Source organism: Tympanuchus pallidicinctus, unplaced genomic scaffold, assembly GCF_026119805.1.
Source record: "Tympanuchus pallidicinctus isolate F22 unplaced genomic scaffold, pur_lepc_1.0 scaffold1, whole genome shotgun sequence".
NCBI classification, from domain to species: Eukaryota; Metazoa; Chordata; class Aves; order Galliformes; family Phasianidae; genus Tympanuchus; species Tympanuchus pallidicinctus.
The window spans coordinates 35,188,270-35,210,063 of NW_026294618.1; the positions used below are offsets into that span (position 1 = coordinate 35,188,270).

The 21,794-nt window shown below is 37.2% G+C and overlaps 1 protein-coding gene across 3 annotated transcripts; it reads left to right on the forward strand.

The window, feature by feature from the left end:
- Positions 1 to 383: 383 nt before the first annotated feature.
- Positions 384 to 21,264, forward strand: CASP8AP2 (caspase 8 associated protein 2). Of its 3 annotated transcripts, none has more exons than XR_008204720.1 (10): positions 384 to 525; positions 1,300 to 1,375; positions 2,621 to 2,701; positions 3,702 to 3,802; positions 4,938 to 5,012; positions 6,233 to 6,348; positions 8,093 to 10,620; positions 13,065 to 16,014; positions 16,253 to 16,349; positions 17,930 to 18,029. XR_008204720.1 is itself a non-coding variant. In XM_052673678.1 (10 exons), the coding sequence occupies exons 2-10, from the start codon at positions 1,327 to 1,329 to the stop codon at positions 18,661 to 18,663; spliced, it is 6,057 nt and encodes a 2,018-aa protein (XP_052529638.1). In that variant the 5' UTR covers positions 385 to 525; positions 1,300 to 1,326; the 3' UTR covers positions 18,664 to 21,264. The 3 variants fall into 3 exon arrangements, 2 of the variants coding, with proteins under 2 accessions (XP_052529638.1, XP_052530412.1); XM_052673678.1 differs by lacking the exon at positions 16,253 to 16,349 and adding an exon at positions 18,607 to 21,264 and having other exon boundaries at positions 385 to 525; XM_052674452.1 differs by lacking the exons at positions 384 to 525; positions 16,253 to 16,349 and adding exons at positions 688 to 855; positions 18,607 to 21,264.
- The last annotated feature ends 530 nt before the right edge of the window (positions 21,265 to 21,794 follow it).

The window sequence follows — 21,794 nt, forward strand, 5'->3', positions numbered from 1 at the left end:
GGGTCGAAGCTCCCGCGCGCGGGGCTTCGCTGATTGTGCTGCACTGTTCGCTGAGGCAGCTGTCCCGTCAGTCTCAGGAGGCCCTGCGATGGCACCTGTAAGAGGCAGAGCCACGACCTGCCCTCAGGCCTTTCAGACGTGGGGCAACGCAGCCCACGGCACCACCGCGAGCCTCAGCGCTGGCTGACAGAAGCGGACGAGCTCCGAATGGAAGCAGCTCAGCAAAGCAGCACCTCACCCACAGCCCGGCGTCACCAGAAGCGGGGGCGGGGCCAGACCGGGGCGCGCAGCTGGGTGGGTGGGCGGGGCTTCGGCGCAGGGGGCGGGGCGCGGCCGCCTCGCGCTCCTCACTTTGGCGCCAACTGCTCAGAGTTGGGGATCGGGTTTGTGGACGTCTCGGCTGCGGACGTGCGCTGCGTCCGCTGCCATTGGCTGCCGCCTCTGGAAGCTCCGCCCCCTCGGCGCCCGGCCTGTAGGACCAGCGGCGGCGGCGGCCTGTGGGTCGTCGCGGGTTGTGGCTCACTGGTGGGTGCGGGCATTTTTTTTCTCTCTTTTCCTTTCTCATTTACTCTCTCCTCTCAGTGCCGCGGGGTACCGCTCTCTTCTTTCACGTTCGGCTTGATTTCGACCAGCTGGAGCTGCTCCGCTGCTCCTTAGCGCAGCCCGCCCGAGGTGTGCTGCTCCCGGAGGCCCTCCCTGCCCCGAGCGCTGTGTGCGCCCCGTGACGGGGCTCGGCCTGGCGGGCGGGAGGCGGCGGTAGGGCTAGGCGAGGCCGAAGGGCTGTGGCTGCTCCTGGCGGCAGGGCCGGGGCCTGCCCTGCCGCGCCGCGCTGCTGCCATGGGGTACCCGTGCCCTGTGAGTGAGTTTCGGGGCTCGGCTGGAAGGCACGGAGCTGCACCTCGGTTTGGCTTGTGCGTGTTGGGCAGCAGGAGGGAAATCCGAGTTACGCAGTGGTATGACTAGGTGGGGAAGGAATACGGTCAGACCTGTTAGCAGGACGTCCGCATGACAAAGTTTCTTTGTAGGGTGTTTATTCAGTGTATGAAAACGAAGATACTGCTGAAGGGCTTACCCCGAAAGTCAGAATGGTTCTTTATGTGATGAGTAACTTCTTGTTTTCACTCCTGATCATGTTCTAAGCTTGTTAACCTTGGTGTAAGAGTTTTGACAGTTTCTTTTTGTCTTTTGTTGAAGACCAAATATCTCAGATGTAACTGTTGCTCTTCTGTATGCTTCTGTTTTGCAACGATGTTCTTAAATTGTTGGTTAATCGATTATCTTTCCTCTTTTTGTTCGTAGATGGGGAAGCCGTAGGGAGTTTGTATCATGGCAGCAGATGAGGATGGACTGGGACTGTTTGATACCCGCTGTGCTGGTAAGATGAGTTTGTGCCATGTTCTGTTTGGCAGTGAAATAACACATGGAGAAATACATAGGTCTGAAAGGTACTTAATAAAAACAAAATGAAAATAATGGAAGTTGGGACAAACGCTGGTAAGCTGTAGTTACTTAGCATGAAACAGTCTCATTGTGAGCCACATCCTGTCACTGAATGGTGAGATGCTAGAACAGACTGCCCAGAGAGGTTGTAGATGCAACATCCCTGGAGGTGTTCAAGGCCAGATTGGATGGAGCCCTGGCAGCCTCATCTGGTATTAAATATGGAGACTGGTGGCTCTGCATGTGGCAGGGGGGTTGATATTTATGATCCTTGAGGTGCATTCCAACCCTGGCCATTCTGTGATCACATCAGTAACATTGCATTTGCCACCGTAACTTATGCATTTGTATTTTGGGTTTCTAATACGTTGCCAAAGTGTCTGCAACAGGCCTCTCACCTTTAATTTATAGCATGTGATTTAACCTCCCTCATCTCTGCATTTAGGTAAGTCGAGAGTTTGGTCCTCTGTTTTTTGTTCTTACAGACACATGCTGTGACTTCAGATCTAGTACAAACAGTCAGGGTGCTCCAGTGTTGTGTCCAGCTGAGCAGTTTGTTGATCTGATGCATTTGTGAGATTTCCAGCCTCAGAAAATTGGTGGATATTGTTATATTTCTTAAAAGTAATAATATTTGTTGCAGTACTGGAAAGATTCTCATGTAGGAGATGAGAGTAATAAAGAAGCACTGGAAAAAGATATGAGAAGAGTCTGGAGAAATCTAGATCAAAACAATTTTGCAGAACCAGTTAGAATGGGAATAGATGACAAAATTAAAATCTGAATTATGACAGACTGTTGAAATGCTGCCTGTTACTTGGTGAGAATTATTTCTTTTAACAGTAGTGGTTTTGTGATTTGAAATCTTTAGCTTTGTCTGATCTGTATAACTTCTGGATTCAGTGTATTCCAGAAAAGTGTTTCCAATTCAGACTAAGTCAGCATTGTCAGTTAATGTTAAATTGTACTTAAAGCCATAAAATTTGCTTCTTGGACAAGTCTGGTGAGATTTAGGAATTGATAACAGAACTTTATTTGCTCCCAGATGACTAAAGACTGTTTCTCCATATAAACTACTACTGCTATTCTGCAGTGATCTAGGGTCATGGCTATATGTAGAAAGTTAGAAGTTGGAGTTTTTAAAAGTTTACTTTGTTGCTCTTTTTTCTTCTTACTTTAGCTGAAGCATCCCCCTTTAAGGAAGGTGATGAGAGCTCAGTGGATATTTATGATGGTTTGGACAGTGGCTTGACAGCTCCTGGTAGGTTGAATGAATCTTGTTAATTGGGTTTAAGTATTATAGTCTGTTGCTTTTTAGGCTGGTTTCCAGCAAGACAACATTTAGCTTTAAATTTGCATTTAGCTGGGCTGACATGTGCTTCAGTGACCTACTTACATAAATTCAAGGCATACACATTGAACACATGTGTACAATGTATACACATGTGTTCACATGTGTTCACAGCTGAGAATTCTGAAGTATTTTACCTAACTGATTATAGTACAGTTTTCATGCAGTGCTGGTTATTTTAAGAGACTCATGAAAGGGTGTAGAGAAACTTCAGCTCTTCTGTCTGTGCCTCGCTATTAGACATTTTGTCTTGGAAAACACACCTTTCTTTTGTATTTGTAAAATAGCTTCAGGACCAGAACCAACAGTCACTGATTAGTAAATCACCAGTGAGAGCTGCAAAACATACTTTGTGTGATACATTGCATTCTGTAGGTCCTTTTAATCTTTAATGTTCAGAGTTTCATTTCACATTTCACATGCTAATGTAAGTTATTTTCCTCTTTTAACTTCTTTTAAGGTAAGAAAGAAACAAAATTTCAGTATGTTCCTTTTTTTGGATTTTTATATGGCAGTTTAATGAAATGCAGTTTCTAGTATTTAAACAAGTGTTTCTCTATCATCCTTACATCTGTGAGTGCATTGAATGTTTATGGAAGCACTGTACTGCATCCTACAGGTGTAAAACATTCATACATCTTTTTCTCTCTTTCCATTTTGTATTTTATTCTTAGAAGTTCTCTTAATCTATAAATTTTCTAACACAGTGTTTTTAAGTTGAACTTTAGATTTCTTTGTTCTCTTTTATATTGATGTAAATTGGATGATGTATTTCCAATAAAAACTAATACAAAAGTTGAAGTCCAAAGTGGGGATTTCTTCAGATAAGGTCATTTTCTTCGCTGTGATACAACACGGTCTACATAGAACTTGTTTTTTCTCTTTGTGATATATGTTTTTCTTTTTACAGACAACTCTGCTCCAAATTCAACACCAGCTGGCAACAGTTTAAACTTATTTGATGAGATATTAATTGAAGAAGGAACTGCAAAGGAAGCATCTTACAATGAGGTGTGAATTAATGTAACAAAAAATAATTTGTTTTTTTTTTAATATTGCAATAAATGTTTGCTAGTGTGCTCACATTATTGGGAAGATAGGAAAACTGCTTTTAAATAAAGGAATGAAAAGTTGTGTTTGTTTATAAGCTGTTAGTCAACAGGTTTATCAGAATCAGTAAATCTTTCACTCTCTATGACATAGGCTGTTCTCACTTAGCATCCTTTTGCACGCAATTGTATCAGTAGAGGAAATATTTGTTTCTAGTTAAGTACCTGTTCAACTCTCTGTGCAAGGATGGTCTTGACATTTCCTGTAAGAAGTTTTACCTAGCTAATGTAGATAGGGTGTGAATAGGGTGTGAATGATCTCATGTGTCCTTGAGTCTAAGAACAACTATGCAGTAGGTAACTGCTTATAGCAAATCAGAAGAAGACATACTCATGTAACATCATATATGCAAGTTTATAAGTATATATGCATATAAGTATATATGCAGTCTAAATATAAACTTAAGATTCAGAGTAAAGACATCCACAGATAAAATACACTGGAGAAGAAGCAGGAACAAAACGCCCAGTAGTCCACTAAATGATGAAAATGTCATAAGTTTGAAACCAATTCATTGTCAAAAACAACAAATAAGGAAGTAGGTGTCCAGTTTTAAAGAAAATCTCATACTACGTGCGTATTTAATTTTGTGATCTCAACAAGACCAGGTTTTTTTGCAGTCTATTTCTTTCAGTCTAAGTTTGATTTTTAGATAATTTTCTATCATGATTACGACTTTCCTTAACTGTTTTGTATTGTGTAAAATCTGATAAAGTTTCTGTCTGTAAGGCTTTTGAGAACTGCTTGCTTTACACAGTTTTGTCTTTACTTTCACAATTGTATGGCTTCCTATTACAGTCTGGCATGTGACAATTGGGCAAGCACACACAGATTTCCTCTTACGTGAATGTCTGTGAATTTTATGCCTTTGGAGTGTACTGAAGCTTTTTTGTTTTAATACTGGCATTAGAGTTGTAGTTTTGGGAAAACATAGCTTTGATATATAAATTGTGGTGTTAACGAACTAATAATCTAGAAGAGTAACTTTTTTTGTGATTATGTTCACTTCTGTACTGTGAATTCTTCTCTTTGACAGTTGCAGGCAGAGTATGGAAAATGTCAACAGCAAATTAAAGAGCTGATGAAGAAATTGAAGGAAATACAGGCACAGGTACAGTAGATCCAAGGGCAGCATTGTCAAGATTTACGTAAAGCAAGCTGAACGTTGCCTTGAGAGAGTTAATTTCGTATTCTTTCCATAACTTTTATATAATAACAATTAAACTGGTGATCTGTAGTGCACATCTGTAAACTCTGAGACAGTGATTAGGGCCAAATCAACACGTAATTTTGCTTGTTTTACAGTGATGTGTATTGTAACACTTGAATTCTTAAAAATGCTGTCTTCTATCTCTGATTAAAAAATAAGCATGTCCAACAAATACTAAAAAAAAATAATAATAAAAAATAAAAAAAATTCTTTGGTTTATTGAAATCTACCTGTAATGCAGTAGGGAGGCTGCAAAGTACACAAGCTGTCAGAACTGAAAGAAGATAGCTGTATCAAGCAAATGCCATTTTGATAAGGCTGAACTACTCTTCACATTGAGCTAGCATATGCGCTGTGCCATCCCATATAATTAGATTATCTTAGGCAATTCTGCATGTTGCTCTACTGTGTGTTACAGATAAGTTGAAAAGATGCTAAGCTTTAAATGGTAACCAATTCCTGCTGTGATACTTTTGAATTGTTTTCTACAAAATTTGTCTGTTCTTCTGAGCGGGCCTAGCTGAGAGCAGTTATTAAAAGAAGCTGTCTCTAGAATTGTCAAATAGGATTCTAGAATGCTCCATCTAAAAATACTAGAATGTTAGGGTGCTCAAAATTGTATTAGATATATTTTGTCTTTATCTGAAAGAGCTTAATGCTACATTCGATGTGACTGTGAAAGAAACAAGTAGAGTGAAAGAATGAAGCAAAAAGGAGGATTGTAGTCTTCTAGCTTTATTATGTTTCTTATTTGCTTGTTTGGTTTTTTGGTTTTTGTTTTTGGGTTTGTTTTTTTTTGTTTGTTTGTTTTTCCATATTTCAGTTTTAATAATTTGTGTGATTACAACACTGCAAGTAATTACCAAGCACATAGGCAGAAATGTGAGTGATATTTTGTTGTCGTTTCAGTTTCTTAACAGTTAATAGTAACACTCTTATGTGGGTCTCAGCAATTCTGACTTCTCCAAAACATTTTTTCATGTGTTCTACCATCAATTTACACATAAGACAGGACTTTTTTTTTAACAGTTGTCTTGTGGTATGTTTTGTTACATGTCTGGTTTCCCAGGCTAACTCTCATGTTCTCCTTTTTCCCTACTCCTTTTGCTATTTAAAAATAGAATATCATTCTACAGAATGAAAACCAAGCTCTTAAAAAAAATATTTCAGCACTTATCAAAACAGCAAGAGTGGAAATTAACCGTAAGGATGAAGAAATCAGTAATCTCCATCAAAGGTACAGCTAGACAGTGGAACTTTAAGTGTGTTTGTTGTCTGATCATGTACTTGTTATAAACCTTTTATGTATTTCAAGTGAAGTAATTACAAAGTAAATAATTTGGTAGTTTATGTGTGGGGGTTTTTTTGTTTGTTTTTTTCTTTTTTTTTTTTTTTTTTTTTGCTGGATGAACTCTTTGATTTGTAATATAGAGAACAAAATACAAAGGGTTACCACTTTTCCTTTTTTGTTTTGTTTAGTCACCCATTCCAGTTGGGTTTTCTAACCGCCTAGCATGTTTCATTGCAGGTATTTTGTATTTTTCAGCTTTGAAACTACTGTATTTTTACAGTCACAGGCAGATGAATTCCATGAAATTTTTCAAGTAGTAAATGGACAAATAAGGAGAATATATGTGCGAATATTCTCTCCAGTGGTGAAAGATAGTAGTTAGAAGGTTTTTGGTAATTTCTTCTAGACTTAACACAAGAAAGATGCTTGAATACTGACATTCGCCACATGTGAATCCAGATGTAATGGCAAAATCTTGTTAGTATAATATAATATTAAACAGAAATGTAGGAATGGGTTTTGGATTACAACTGCAATTCTCTCTGAAGCTCAGTTCTCATCACACAATTGCATATTCTTGTAATATAGTCATATTGCAGAATACTGGTTGTTACATATTTAAATTTACTGTTTTGTTCCAAGAGCAGTGTGTAGTTTCAAAAAGCAAAACCAATTCTGTTTTGTTTTGAAACTGAAGAACTGATTGCTTACAATTGGGTACTGGAATCAAGATATAATTTCAGGCCAAAACAGAATGCCTGTGTATAGTAACTACTTCATCACTGTGGTTCTGTGATCCTTGACTAAAAACAGAGGCCATGTATTTGGAGGTTGCTGCTATCATTTTTTGTTATGACTTCTCTTTATTTCCACACGGATTAGACACAATCGTTCTTATGAGATAGTGGAGGGTATTAAAGAAAGTTGACATCGTCTTTAATTATATAATTGTGATGGAGTGCTTTGTTGAATATAACAGAAATGTCATTTTTTTTTTTTTTTTTTTTTTGATGGTGAGGTAGCTTTTATGAGTACTTTGTGTAATGAGTAGGAATTCAGATTATATATACAGACTGCATGTGCCTTTTTCTATTTCACTTCTTAATTTCTTTTCTTTTTATTATGGTGACCTTGGAGCAGTAATACCTGGCCTTGATGAGGCTCAATTATTGTCATTTATTAGTTTTCTACAGCTTGCATGAAGTTCCAACTTCAGAAACTTGTTTGCTTATTGAGTGGAGTAAGCACAAGTCACTATTATTTTGGCTGTCATTTTATGCAGCAGTAAACTGTTGAATTGCATTTTTTTTATCATGAATATTGTGAACAGTGCGTATGTGGATTTAAAAGAACAAAAAAAGTCCTAACAGAAGGCTTTCTTGCTGGACAATGAAATACTACTTTAAATTACTGAAGCATTATTTCAGAACAAATATGGTATTTTTCCACAGATCTTGCTTTTTCTTTACGTTAATTTAGTTTGGAAAATATGTATACAAAATATATTATTTTTTACTGTGTGCTAGGGATAAAGTAGAAGTCTAATAACTTCGTATGTTTTCTTCAACTTGAAGCTGGAAGAAAGGTTGACAAGTTTGTAGAAAGAGGTGGATTCATTATAGTTTGACTTCAGTTATTTTTAAATAAATTTCAAAACTAACATGAGGATTTGTTTTCTCTGTATACATAGGCTATCAGAATTTCCCAGTCATCGAAGTGGCTTCACCAGGGCAAATCTTCCTGGATCAACTAACGGAAGGTGCTCTGAGATGTGTAAGACAAAAGATTACAAATTCAGATCTTCTGACTTAGGTGACAGTACAAAGATGGATCATAGAATGAAAAATGACTCTTCAAAGGATATGTACCACAGTTATTCATCTCACAGTGTGGAGAACGTGAAGTCTAGCTCTGATAAAAGAAACACTCCATATATACTGCGCTACCCTCCTGAAGAGCTCTGTGGTGACAGTAATCATATATGTCCATCAAACCATGACCATAGTTCCCACAAGGATAACAAAAAGGAAAAAAAAGAAACAAAAAGTGATGAACAGCACAGTAGGGGAAATGTCAACAAATACAAAAGAGAAGTACATCAAAGTACCGGTAACAGTGGTATTTGTAGTAATACCAGTAGTGAAGAAGGGAATTCAGATCCTCATCAGAAGCTGAAAGCCCACTCAGAAAAGACTAGTAAAAATGAGTTGCAGCAAAAAAATCAGAGCATAAAAGTCAAATGCAGCCCATCCACAGAAAGAAAAGTAGAAAAGAGTGTTTCTTCCTGGGATAAACAAACTACTGATAAAGACAGATGTCAAGCAAGAGGAGAATTGTATGCAGGTGAGAGATCACTGAACGTAATGAAGAAAGACATTAAAATGCATGATAAAGGTGAAAAGAACCCTAGCCAAAAAATTAAACCAAATGATAAACTACAGGAGCAACCAAGGAGGTCTGGTAGAGGGAATAGTCCATATTCAAAGAATGAACATTCAAAGACTCTTCATGAGTCACGTAAATGCCATGTGGAAGAGTCCAGAACAGGAAGAGACATCAACTGCAAGAGAGACAGAGGAGCAAATGATCATAGTTCTCGAGAAGGAAGGTCTTCACCTTCTAGTTCCAGCAGCAGAGAGCATAAATATGCACGCTTTAAGGAAAACAGTAGTAGGTATGAGTGGGAAACAGCACATTCCAAATCAGAGAAGCACAGAACTGAAGAAAAAAGGAAAAGGGAAAGAGAAAATCAAGATGAAAATAGACATTCTAGAAGTGAAAGAAAAGCTACAAAAGAGGTTTCTCACCAACCTTCAAAAAAATCTAAGAGAGATACAGATATAAAAAGTGAGAGAAACAAGTCCTGTAAGTCAGAAGAAACAGCCAGAGTTACAGATAGTTTAAAAGACCATAAATTTCCCCAAACTAAAAACCACTCTGCGATGAAAAGCAAAGACTTGAAACTCAGCTTTATGGAAAAGCTGAATTTAACTCTTTCTCCTGCAAAAAAGCAGTGTCTTTTGCCAGCTGATGGACTTAAAGCACCTTCCCAAATGGCTACGGATGAGGGAACAACAGAGTTTATTCTGCATGCAGATGTGGTAGATTCTGCCCACCCTGTTAACTGTGGTGCTGCAGTGCAAATGAATTTAACGCTACAAGTTCCAGATGTTGCAACTAAAATCAGTGTGGAACCAACACTTCCTGTTTCTGTCAATTCTGAAAGTGAAGCCTTGAAAGTAGCAGCAGCAGATCCAGCTCAGTCTGAAGCACTGTCAGCAGTGACAACCTGTGAAGTGAACTCAAAAACCTTACAAGAGCCAGTAGTGGGGTACATACCATCCCAAGCCTTGCTGGGAACAGCAAAGGTACTGATTCCTGATGAGATGCCAACTGAAACTTTGTCATCATCAGCAGCAGCAGAGGCTTGTGATCCAATTGAATTAGAAGCCTCAGCAATGTCTGTAACAGATCTGAATCACCTTGAAGCTTCCTCTCAGGAGGTGGCAGGAAGCATGGCACAATATGAAAACTTGCCTATGACAGTACATGTGATGCACAATGATAACGTGTTAGCAGCAGAAATGGGACAATCTGAAATGCACAGTGAAAGTATGGGAACACTTCCTGAGTCAGCAGTGGAGAAGGAAGAGGAAAATGAAATATGGCTAGCTGCTGACACAAAAAACTCTTCAGACCACCAGGACTCTCAAAACCTTGTCTTATGTAACCTGGAAGCCAAAAGTTCTGGTGACTTGGAATCATGTGTTGCTGCAGGTGATACTAATGAAACAAAACAAGAATCTTCAGTGGATGTAGTGAAAGACAGTGATCATTTGACTGTAGAAAATCTTGAGCATCCTGTTGAGGAAAAAGAAGTCTGTGGAATTAGTATGAATGCATCTCAGTCACCTGACAAAACTGTATTAAACAATATAGATGTACCGTTGGTTGACCAGAATGCATGTGATATGGAGCCGGACTTAACTGATATTGGTACAACTGCATCTTCATCTATAAGCAGTGAAACTGGAACTAAAGAGAGAGAACCTAACCCAGTACCTGTTGATGATGACAGTTCAATACTGAGCATTGATCTCAATCACTTGAGGCATATCCCAAAGGCTATCAGCCCGCTGAACAGTCCAATACGCCCTTTGGCAAAAGCACTTAAGATGGAAAGTCCCTGCAAAGGTCTCGTGAAGAGTTATAACAAAGGTATTCATATGTTCTAATTTGTTTTAGAAATAGAGACTTAGAAGATGCATTCATGGAAAGCAGAAATTACTTTCTTTTAACTGCTTTCTCAAAAACACAGGTTGTTTCTTCTTTAGTTATGTAAATCACAACAGTCTTCTTGTTTATCACAGAACTGTTCATTGCTAATGTCAAGATTGTACTGATTGAACTACGGTGCAAGCAAAATTGGAGTTAGTCACTACTTAAAACTAAATAATAGAAATAAGAGTTAATATGCAAATGTCTAAAATGTGTGTATATGTATGTCTCTTACTTATTGTTACTTCTGACTATGTACATTAGATCTTTCTGGAATTTTAGAGGCAGGAGTAAGTTAGGATCCTATTTTTTTCATGCATTTATTTTTGCTCTGAACACTGAGGAGGGTACCTAAGACTCTCAGTTTTTAGGAGTGTCAGCCAAGAAAAGTGTCTTGGATAAATTTCACTGTGAATTTTTAGGTGTGTTTTACCATTGTGAGTCAGTTAATGGAAAAAAAAAAAATACAACGCTTCATAGAACACAAGAACATACCAATAATAGTAAGCTGATTCCTAAACACGCTATCAGGAAGATAAAATACAGTGACTGCGCTTGAAGAGAAAATAGGCAATCCAAAGTTTAAACATTTTCCTTGGCTAATTTTTAAAACTTCTTGTAATGTCCTCCTGCAGCTAATAGTTTTTCTTGGAAGTTTTGACTTTGTAGAAGAGGAATGGGAGAGTAGCAGTGAAGTTCTGTTTTGTGTGTTTTAAGTCATAGTGTTTGTTTGGTTTGGAGTTTGTTTTGCATATCTTAACGTGGTTTACTCTCAGATTTTGTCTCCTGTGTTTGAGAAAGCTACTCTTTCACATGTGGATTCCTTTAATGATCTATGTTTTATTCCTACAGTGGTTTATATTCTTTGAACTGCCAGGGGGTACAGGGGGCAGAGTAGATTAACATGAAATAAGTGTTTTTCTCTGGTTTAACTATAAGAATCATTCCTGTCCAGAGCTTACAGCTGTGTTATGAAGCAATGACTTTCACCTCTGCAGTTAAATGCCTCGTTGTCTTTGTGATCTAACTAGTGATACACCTGTCTAATGATTTACATGTGTTAAATTGATGGGAGATCGTGGCTTTTCTTAGCCTTGAAATTCAATACTCCCATCTCTGCTATTCTGCAGGACATACATTAATAGTGTATTTTGACTGCTTTTGTTTTGTACTTTTAGCTTGTCAAAATACTTACAACTTGCTTAGTTCGAGAATACATTGATCCTTGTAAAACTGAAATGGAGGTAGTAAAGAAATATTGTTTTCCAGCTGTAGAGTCTGTGTAAACATTTTCAAACACTGCTTGAAAACATAAATTAGAAGTTTGTTTCATAATGAGACGGAATTCAGGTAGTCATGTACCAGATGAAGAGTTTGTTAGAGGTCACTAAGCAGTCTAATCTATGTGAGATTGAACGTAAGAGTTTTATTAACTAGTGTCCAGCAAGCCTGTAATTAACTGCGAATCTCATTAATCAATACAAATGCGTTTGAGTGGGTTTTTATATATACAGGGAATTAGCTTGCTTTGTAGCTAATTGTAATTACTTATTTTCCTTAACTAAATAGTGTTTGTTTTGAATTTTAAATAATTATTAAATTACTGAATCTATAAAAAATATAAAACATTTAATGAATTTGTGAAAGAGCCTTTCCTTTCATATACTCCCTATTTTTATCATTCAGGAACCTGAAATTGAGGTTTTTCTCAACATCCCTTTAAAAAAAAGAAAAATAGAAAAACCTTTTTATCCCATTGTATTTCTTTATGGTCCTGGTAATCTTAAATGCATCAACAATTGAAATAGGAGTTTACCACGTATATAGTGGCTGGTATAATGGGCCTCTCTTTGTTCAATAACTTAGTGTATTGATGGAACTGAAGAGTTGAAGTAGCTCCTTGTCTGTTAGAGGAAAAGTTAGGTGAATGCAGACATCAGCGGGGCATTTATATTGCTCCTTTTGTTTTCATAATAACATTATTCAAAGGAAATCAAATTTTAAATGTAAATCTCAATCCATAATATCAGAGTTAAAATTCAGCTTGTACAGTGTTCAAAAAAGTTGCTAAAGTAAGTGGAAAAGTTCAAAGCTAATGGAAACTTGGAGATTTTTCTCTTTTCAATGGATATGTTTGTAGGAAAGATCATGCATCTTTGGTGAGACACTGAGTCCTTATTGGCCCTTTGAAGATCAGAAAAATCCCATTCTGCTGAATGAGAACTGCCCAGACTTTCCATAGCTCAAATTTCCTGAACTGTCATCAGCAGTTTGAAACAATCCTGAACAGTCACCTTGAAGAGTAGAATTCTCCTTGTTTTTCTAAAAAATCTGTTTATAATTATATTCTTTATAATTATTATCAAACTGTTTTCTTTTTATAGATTTAATTCCTGAAGGTACAGTTGTCATCTGTCCCTCAAAGAATTTGTCAAAGGAGGTAAATAAAGAAAATCAAAAGCCTCTTAGCCTGTCTGATGCACGCTTAGAGATCGAGTCCCGGCTGAGTATCTCTTCAGATGAAATAGAAGAAGGAGAAATCATAAGTAGTGATGAAGATGAGGAAAAATCTAAATCAGAAGGACATTCTGAAAATCCAAAAAAGACGAGACCAAAAACTTCTTCTGAAACACGGAATTTGACCAGCAGTCCACAAAATCAAAAGAACAAAACTGTACATTGCAATGAGGATAATGGAAAATTTGTTTCTTTGAAAGGAAGTATGCAGAACAGAGAGAGACATAAAAAGCAGACTTTCAGGTCTTCAGAGGAAGTGAAGAAAAATAAAACTGTGAGCATTACTTGTCTTGAAAAAATAGTTCAAGTTATAGTTGAACCTTCAAATGTGCAAGAAATCATGCAAATGCTAAGAGCTATACGAAAGCAGATGAGGAAAAATTATATGAAATTCAAGGTACGCTTCCCAGTTCAGCATTTTCACAGAATTATTGAATCTGCTATCATAAATTTTACATCTTTAATAAAGCACTTGAACTTTTCCAAAATGTCTACATCAGGTGAGACATTAAAATTGAATGTATGTGATATTATAGAGTCCAAACTCAAGCAAGTTAAAAAGAATGCAATAGTAGACCATCTTTTTGAACAACAAGTATCAGATATGAAAAAACGGTTATGGAAATTTGTAGATGAACAGCTTGACTACTTATTTGAGAAGGTGAAGAGAATTATAGTAAAACAATGTGATGTGATAAAGTTGGGAAATGAGAGTGAGGAAGGGAAGCTTGAAAGAACAGGAAAACAAAACCGCAGAATCAGTCATAAAAATGATGTGCAGAGATGTAGGAAAAAGTCTCTGAAAGTCAGATCTCAAAAACCTCAAGAATTTATCCTTTCTAAGCAGTCTGTGGATTATCAGAAACCTAAGTGTCATCATGAGAAAAATAAAACAGATGAACCAAAAGCTGCTTTCGCAAAATGTCTTAACTCCATTGATAACACAAGAAATTCTCAAATCAAAGTGCAACCTACTAAGGAGAATAATTTACAATGCACTGTCACTCCACTGAAAGGCATTAAACATGATAAAGAAGGATTCCAGCAATTCAGAGATGCTCACAAGTCTGATCTTAGTTATGACCTCCTCACAGAACAGCAAGCATCCACTCTTACATTTAATCTTGTAAGTGATGCTCAAATGGGTGAAATTTTCAAAAGTTTGTTGCAAGGTTCTGATCTCTTGGAAAAAAGTGGTGGCAACATCGACAGACATGATTGGGAGTTCAGGACACCAGAAAAACAGTTTTCAGATAATCATAAATGCAAAACGAATACTTCTGAATTAGTGCAAAGAATTGCTCCAAAGGAGGTTCATGTAGAATCTCGATCCGTAGAGGATATTAGCTGGGCTGTTGTTTCACCTATACGAGCTCCACCTTTAACTTCTAGGCTTCAAATGTCTGTTGATCCAGATGTACTAGATGAAAGTTGTATGTTTGAAGTTCCTACAAGTGCAACTTCATGCAGAGAAGATGAATGCAGTTTACAAAAGAGCAAATCATTTGTTTCTTCTATCCTTCTTGAAGATTTGGCTGTTTCCTTAACTATTCCATCACCTTTGAAATCAGATGCTCACCTCAGCTTCTTAAAATCTGAGAATAATTCTGGCTCAACTCCTGAGTGTGTCCTTAGTGCACATTACAGTGAGGATGCTCTTCTTGAAGGGGAAGATGCCACTGAACAAGACATTCATTTGGCTTTAGAATCTGATAACTCTAGCAGTAGATCAAGTTGTTCTTCATCGTGGATGAGTCGTCCTGTTATTCCTGGTTTTCAGTGTCGCTCCAGCCTGCCAATGCAAGCAGTAATTATGGAGAAATCCAATGATCATTTCATTGTGAAGATCAGGCGTGCAGTGCCAACTATCACCCCAGCATCTGATCAGATTGCTTTAGTGAAGGAGACATGGGCATCTTCAACCAAGAATGAAAAAGAAGAAATGAGAAATGGTGAAAAAGGAAGGTGCAGGCAGAGCACTATAGCAGCTGCTTTGCAGGAAGCTGTCAAACCCGATCTGCTTAAGACTGATCAGTTACCTTATGTCAGCATTAGAAAAGAGCAGAATCCTGCCTTACCTTATCCTCTGAAGGAGTCTCAAAGTAGTGCTGGAAAGGAAGAAACTACCCCATTGCTTGGACCTCATAGAAAGCCTTCAAATGTAGATAGCTGTGACACTGAAAGCCCAAGTGAAGGCTCTGAGCAACCTCAGACACACAAATTGGAAGTATCTGAAAACACAGATGGAACAAGTGCTGGATCCCAAGCTTCTTTTTCTGTTGATTGCAGTGTAGTGTCAGACTTAACAAATGAAAGTGTTAAAAAAACTTCGTATTTTGCAGTGGAATCTGCTGCAAATAAGAAGAGTCAGCAAGTTTCTACAGGAAACTCAGAAATCGGGAATAAAAAAGAATTGGAAGAGTGCTCCGATGCATTCATAGACTTAACAGAAGACCTTTCCAATGAGATCATAGCAAGTGAATGTAATCTTGAAGAAAAACCTGCTTTGGATACTGATGGAGGTTGTCAAATAAGCATAGATGACAAAACTAGTAAAAAACGGAAAAAGGAGACTGTCGAAGAGAATTCCAACTTAAAAAGGCAACGAAAAGAAACTGAATCAGCGGATGAAGGCAGCAATGGAAGTGATGTAAAATCTGAAGGGATAAATTCAGGACAGAAACCATGTCACAACAAGAATAATGAGTTGCAACAAAACAAAGACTCTTCTCCTTTGTCCTCGGGGGCATCATCACCTGGTCTGTATGCCAAAAACATCATTAAAAAGAAAGGAGAAGTAGTAGTTTCCTGGACGAGGTAATAATTTCTGATTTCATCTGTTCCCTTTTACTTGTTTTGTATTTTAATCTAGGTGATACACTGGAAAGTGAGGAAAAGGATTTTTAGGTGGTATAACATAGTACTACGTGCACTATGTGCATACTTCATAGCAGTTTAGGAGCTTCCTTCTATCTGTGCCAAATGGCTTTGTGAATATTTCTTCCCTTACAGTACCACTGAAAGGTACAAAAGTCTATTTTATTCTTTTTCTTAGGAATTGTCCAGCAGAAAGCAAATTTCAGAAATGAGCTTATTTCCAGTAATTCTGTTAGCAGCCTTTGGAAGAGAACAACTTTTCATTATTTTTTTGGGTAGGTTAAATCGGATTTGCCATAAAGAGTAATGCTTCCATATACTGTAACTAATTCTTTCACTTACCTATATTTTTGTGGCCGTGGTATTTTTTTGCTTTTGTATTTAAAGCTTATATGTAGATGTAGCAAGGCCTACTTTATTCACTGCAATTTTTGGTTCCCCTGCCCATTTCCTTGCTGATCCAAAAATTGCACCCAACCTCTGCAAGAATGGAAGTCTTCGATGTTCCTACAAGGCCTGGAAGCATTGGTAACTGGAGAAAGGAGAAAGGAGAAGGATTTCTCCCCTACCAAAAGCATGAGGGCAAACTGTTCTGCTTGGGAGTTTGTACTCCTCCATCTGCAGACATGTACCAGTCAATTGTTCAGCCCACGTACTGTTTGGAAACGCATGCTGTGTGTGCTAGTTACCACCCAGTTAATGGCATGTGCGTGACAAATGAGGTGGCTGTGTAAGGTGGAGATATGTGCAATGTCATTGTGTGGGAACATAAAATAAATCTTTGAGAAGCTATCTTTAGCAGATTTTTATGTTCTTGCTGCAGCTTCATAAAATCTGTGCTTTGTGTGGAGGCTCCTAAAACATTCATATACATAGTTTTCTAAACTAAAGTTTGGATGCAAAAGAAGTTTTTATGTAGGATTTAAAAAAAAAAAAAAAAAACTCCTTCTGGGAAAAAGAAAAAGACTATGAAAGCTATTTGGACTTTTTTTTTTTTTTTTTTTTTAAACATGCAAAACAATGAAATAGGATAATATTGTGAAAGGTTTTCCTTATGGATATGAACAGGGTTTTTTCTTCTCAGTCTTTGTCCATCAAACAATGCCTTTAAAAAAAAAAAAAAAAATTAAATAAAGAAAAATAAATATTTAAATAAAGAATTATTATATTGGGTTTTCATTCTGTGGAATGAAAGAAATTAAATGTAGCTTATTGAATTATTGTAATCAAAGATTCATTGTGACTGTGATGTAGTGGAAGCGTCTGTATACATTTTACAAATATCTAAACAAATTAACAGAAGAAACAGCAAATCAGTGACATGTTTATTAATAGTCTCCAGATCCTTTTTTTTCCTCATTTGAACTGTAGATAGGCTCTGGTGTGTTAGTTACATTAGGCTACTTATGGAAGTGAGATACATCTCTATTTAATCTCTGAACTTCAGTGGGCCTTTGGTAAAAGTTGCTGCCTAGAACATGTGAACTGAGGAAAATCTGCCTCAAAATACTGATCCCTTTGGAACTTAAGAGATGCTTTCAATTGAAGTTTAAGTTTCTGCTTTAGAAGCATGAAAATTTTTATAATGATTTTGGTTTGGTTTTGGTTTATAGCTCTTATAATCATCCTGCTGTTCCTAACAGGATAATACAGTCTTGCTATTGATTGTTTGTACTGATTCTGTTATTATGCCTTAGAAAAGGGGAGAGTCGTCTTAACAGTTCCTTGCTCCTATTTGAATTCATGTTTTGTAGTTTGGAAGTACTTATATATACAGAAATACATACAATTATATTTTTATATGGGCATATGCACAAATCTACCTTAAAACTTCAAAACTCCATTTTTGCTATAGAAATGACGACCGAGAGATTTTACTGGAATGTCAGAGAAAAGGACCTTCAAGTAAAACCTTTGTTTCTTTAGCCACTAGGCTGAACAAAAGCCCAAATCAGGTAGGTAATAACCATTCTGATAATTGAGAATAACTACATCAGTACTTCTATGATTGCCATTGAACTAAGACCTAAGAGATCTTCTGCTAATTAAGAAAGTGCTGTTTTAAACTCATGTCTATTGTTGGGGAGTTCTTGGAAAAAAGAATACTAGATTCTCCCAGTTGTTGCTTTTTAAAAGTATGTGTTAAAAGATTATTATGGTCCTGGAATTCATCAGCACCTTTTTGATTGCTACCTTAAAACTGCTGCATTCAGAGCAAATTTCAGTCATAACTGATTTGAAGTCTTTGTTCTTTCCCTTCTCGTGGGAATGAAGCCAGTGTTCAACAAATAGTGGGTTGTAGCTCTTCTTTGGTGAACCTGGAGGCAGTTTCATAATCAAAGGTGTAGGAAGATTTCCTTGGAGTACAAATCCAATTAACACAGTGGTTTTCTTAAAATTCTCCCTTTAAAATCTAATGGAAGCAAAAAAGCACAAAATAGTCTTATTTTTTAAACAAACAAAGAGAACTTCGGGGGCAGATCAGTCTGTTTGTATGGAATTCCATAACATGCCTTTTTTGTTTTCCTCTAGGTTTCAGAAAGATTCAAACAGCTTATGAAGCTATTCAAGAAATCCAAATGCAAGTAACTTACCACCATGCTGCTTTGTGGCTACAGGATTTAACTGTACCAGCGGTGACGGACTGCAATCCATGTGTTTGTGTGTTATAAATAGGAGGAGGTATCAAAGTCAGCATACTAAGTCTGATAAATCTGCTGTGCTCTGAAATGTTTTGCCAGAGCAACAGAATAATACAGAGGAGTCTGGCTGGGAAGGAATGTGTGTGTACAAATGGTGTAGTATCATTTCAAGGGAGTGACATCTCGTGTTGGTTATATGCATTCTATAAGTAAGGAGAAGAATGCAGTCGAGTACTTCTGCTTGTCTTGGCAGAAGTACTCTGTACAGTGATGTCAAACTGTGATTTTAAAACGTAAGAGTTCTTTGGAGTCGAGTTAGGTAATGCTGGAAAATGATAAACATTCTGTCTTGGTTATGTTGAAATGTGAAAACTGGTACTTTAAGAAGTTAGGCTTTTTTCTTTTAGGACAAGCCAAATTAATGATTACAATAATTCCAGAAGCTGCTTATCAGTAATTGAATTCTGATGGGAAGAAATAGGTTGTTTTTCGCTATTTTGTCAGATGCTCATTGGCATGTTTCAAGGAGAGGAAATTTGGCCCTGAGTATAGGATTTGTCTTCAACTTTAAACGTGCTCTCTAAGCCACTTGATGTCCAACTGAAAAAGATGAATTCATTTATTAGAGGATATCCATCTGTCTCCACTGATAATGGGAGAGGTCTAGACAGTTGGCCTCGACTAGAATCCCTAACCTTTAGATTTTTTAAGTCAAATAAAATGAGTCCCAACTGCTGTGACACAGTGGAGCCAGCCATTGAGTTGGTGATCGGTTTTTCTGTTTCATCTGAATTGTGAAATAGTGACAAGTATTCGTTTAACAAGAATGATTGTGTAGTTTAAAACATCTTGCAGATCTGCTGACATTTAAAGTGAGTTCGTGCTGAGTTTGTATAGCTGAATTTTCTTTTTCTTTCAAGAAAAACATAAAGAAATTTATCTTCTCCAAACCACATCTTGGAAAGATTCTTAAGTTAGTTTAAATTAAGCTAATGTAGGTCAATGGGCCTTCTGCAGAATGAGCACTCAGTTTAGTTACAAAAAAAAAAAAAAAAAGCATTTTTTTAAAAATTAATTTAGAAACAGACCTTTGCAGTTTTACAAAATGTTACTTTACACTAATTAACCAGGAGAAAAACTTTTTTATTTTGAATCCAAGCGATCTCAAAAGCTTGTCAGTTTAGTATGTTTTGACAGCAGTGTGTGTCGTTACAAGTTGTTGAGTCCATCAGAAATTCATGGCGTTTCATCTGAAAGGATTCTGATAACTGCCTCTGGTTTTACTAGTACATACTGGAAGTGTGTAGCTATTTCTGTACGTATCTATATATACATTGCTGCTTTATCCCAAGTTTCTAAAAAGCTTTCCTTCCTCCCTGTAAGAAGCATTCCTGCGAGTTGCACAGGTCAGGCTTGTATTATAAATACGTCGGACTTTGAGGTTCTCGTTGCTATTGAAGATCAGAATTGCTGTAGGCTTCATTTAGTTGGAACATCTGCTGAGGTGAGCTCGACTTCATTTAAGAGCTCCACTGACACACACCACCTCTGAACTTGGATTAAATTGCTTTCTTATAGAATTCAATGAACGCTTCTTGATTCTCAGGATAATGGTTTTTGGCTCACTTCCTGAGATGTAGTAAACTAGCAGGACAGACTTTTCACTCTATTCAACCATCAGATGATTCATCAGTGGGGTTGCCACTGATACCTCTGGAATATTGCAAACGTGACCTACGGAACTAACTGTCATGCTGCCAAGCAGTGGATAGTTCTGATTTTAGGCAGTGTTCTGGGAGCTCCTAGAAGGAATAACTTGAGTAGGTTGTAATGTCAGTTCTGGCAGTCTTCCATCTCGTGTGCTTGCTTCTAAAACATTTGCATTTGGTGAGCGAATGTCATCTTCTGAGCTGCATGGGCAAGACCTGGTTAGTGATTTAAGCTGAGATCAGAGCACCTGTTCATGCTTGTTCTTAAAAAAAAACATTTTTTACAATTGTTTACTGATTGAAATTTAAATTTAACTGAATTTATTCTCAGAAAAATGCTGCTCTGCAAGCTGGCTAATGTTTGTGGAAAAATCAGACTTGAGTATTTTTATAACCATATCTTTATAGATCAAAATGTGCACAATACTGAAGGCACTGAGGGGAATCAGCCCCGCTAAGTAAGTGCTTTCTCTGTCTCAAAAAAGCAGACAGTATTTTATTATGAAGTTGTTTATTCCTTGTTTGTGTGTATTTACTTTCTTATCTGTACAGGTTGGGGTGGGGGAAGGTTGACCTTTGATTCTGACTTGGATTTCTTTTTTTGTAAATTATGAAACTTTTTTTTAATGTTCTGTCTATTGTAAGTATTTGTACAGATTCCTACACTGTCATGTAAAATATCCTGTGTGTGTGTGTGTATATATATAAATATATGTAAAAAATAGAGCTTTGTTTAGCCAAAGATGATTTTTTTTAACTATATGAAGCCCTGGGTTTATTTTGTATAAACTAGTTTGCTTACTGTAAAAGTAATGCAAAGAATAAAACTGTAAAATTCACACTTATGTTCTTGTTGAATTGAAGTTGGCTCAGGGTGTTCTTGTAGCATTGTTTGTGATTTAGTTCTTTAGTAGGGATTTCGGTGCTCATATGCCAAAATTACTCTCTGTAAATCTGTAGCCTCATTTGTGAAACTGCAGGCAAACAAAAACCAGAACTGCTGGTTAATGGCGGGGTAACTACAAATACTGTGAAGCAGCACTAAAACTGACTTCTGTTAGCTTGTGTAACTGAGTAACTGGTGATGTTCTGACTGAAAAACATGGAGGTAATCAGCTGCTGCTCTCATACAACTACTGCTTCAATTATGTACTGCTTATATTTTATAAACTTAAGTGCATCAGAAATTGAACAATCTAATGAACTACAAAATTTCCTCCAAACCATTTATGAATTACAACCTATGCCATCCTTGGCTTCCCAAAATCATTGCCTTTTTCGTTGAGGAAAAAGACAGCTTTTTGTATCTAATATGTATTTTTTTTTTCCCCCTGAAAGAGTAACAGGCGTCCCTTTGAGAGTCTTATTC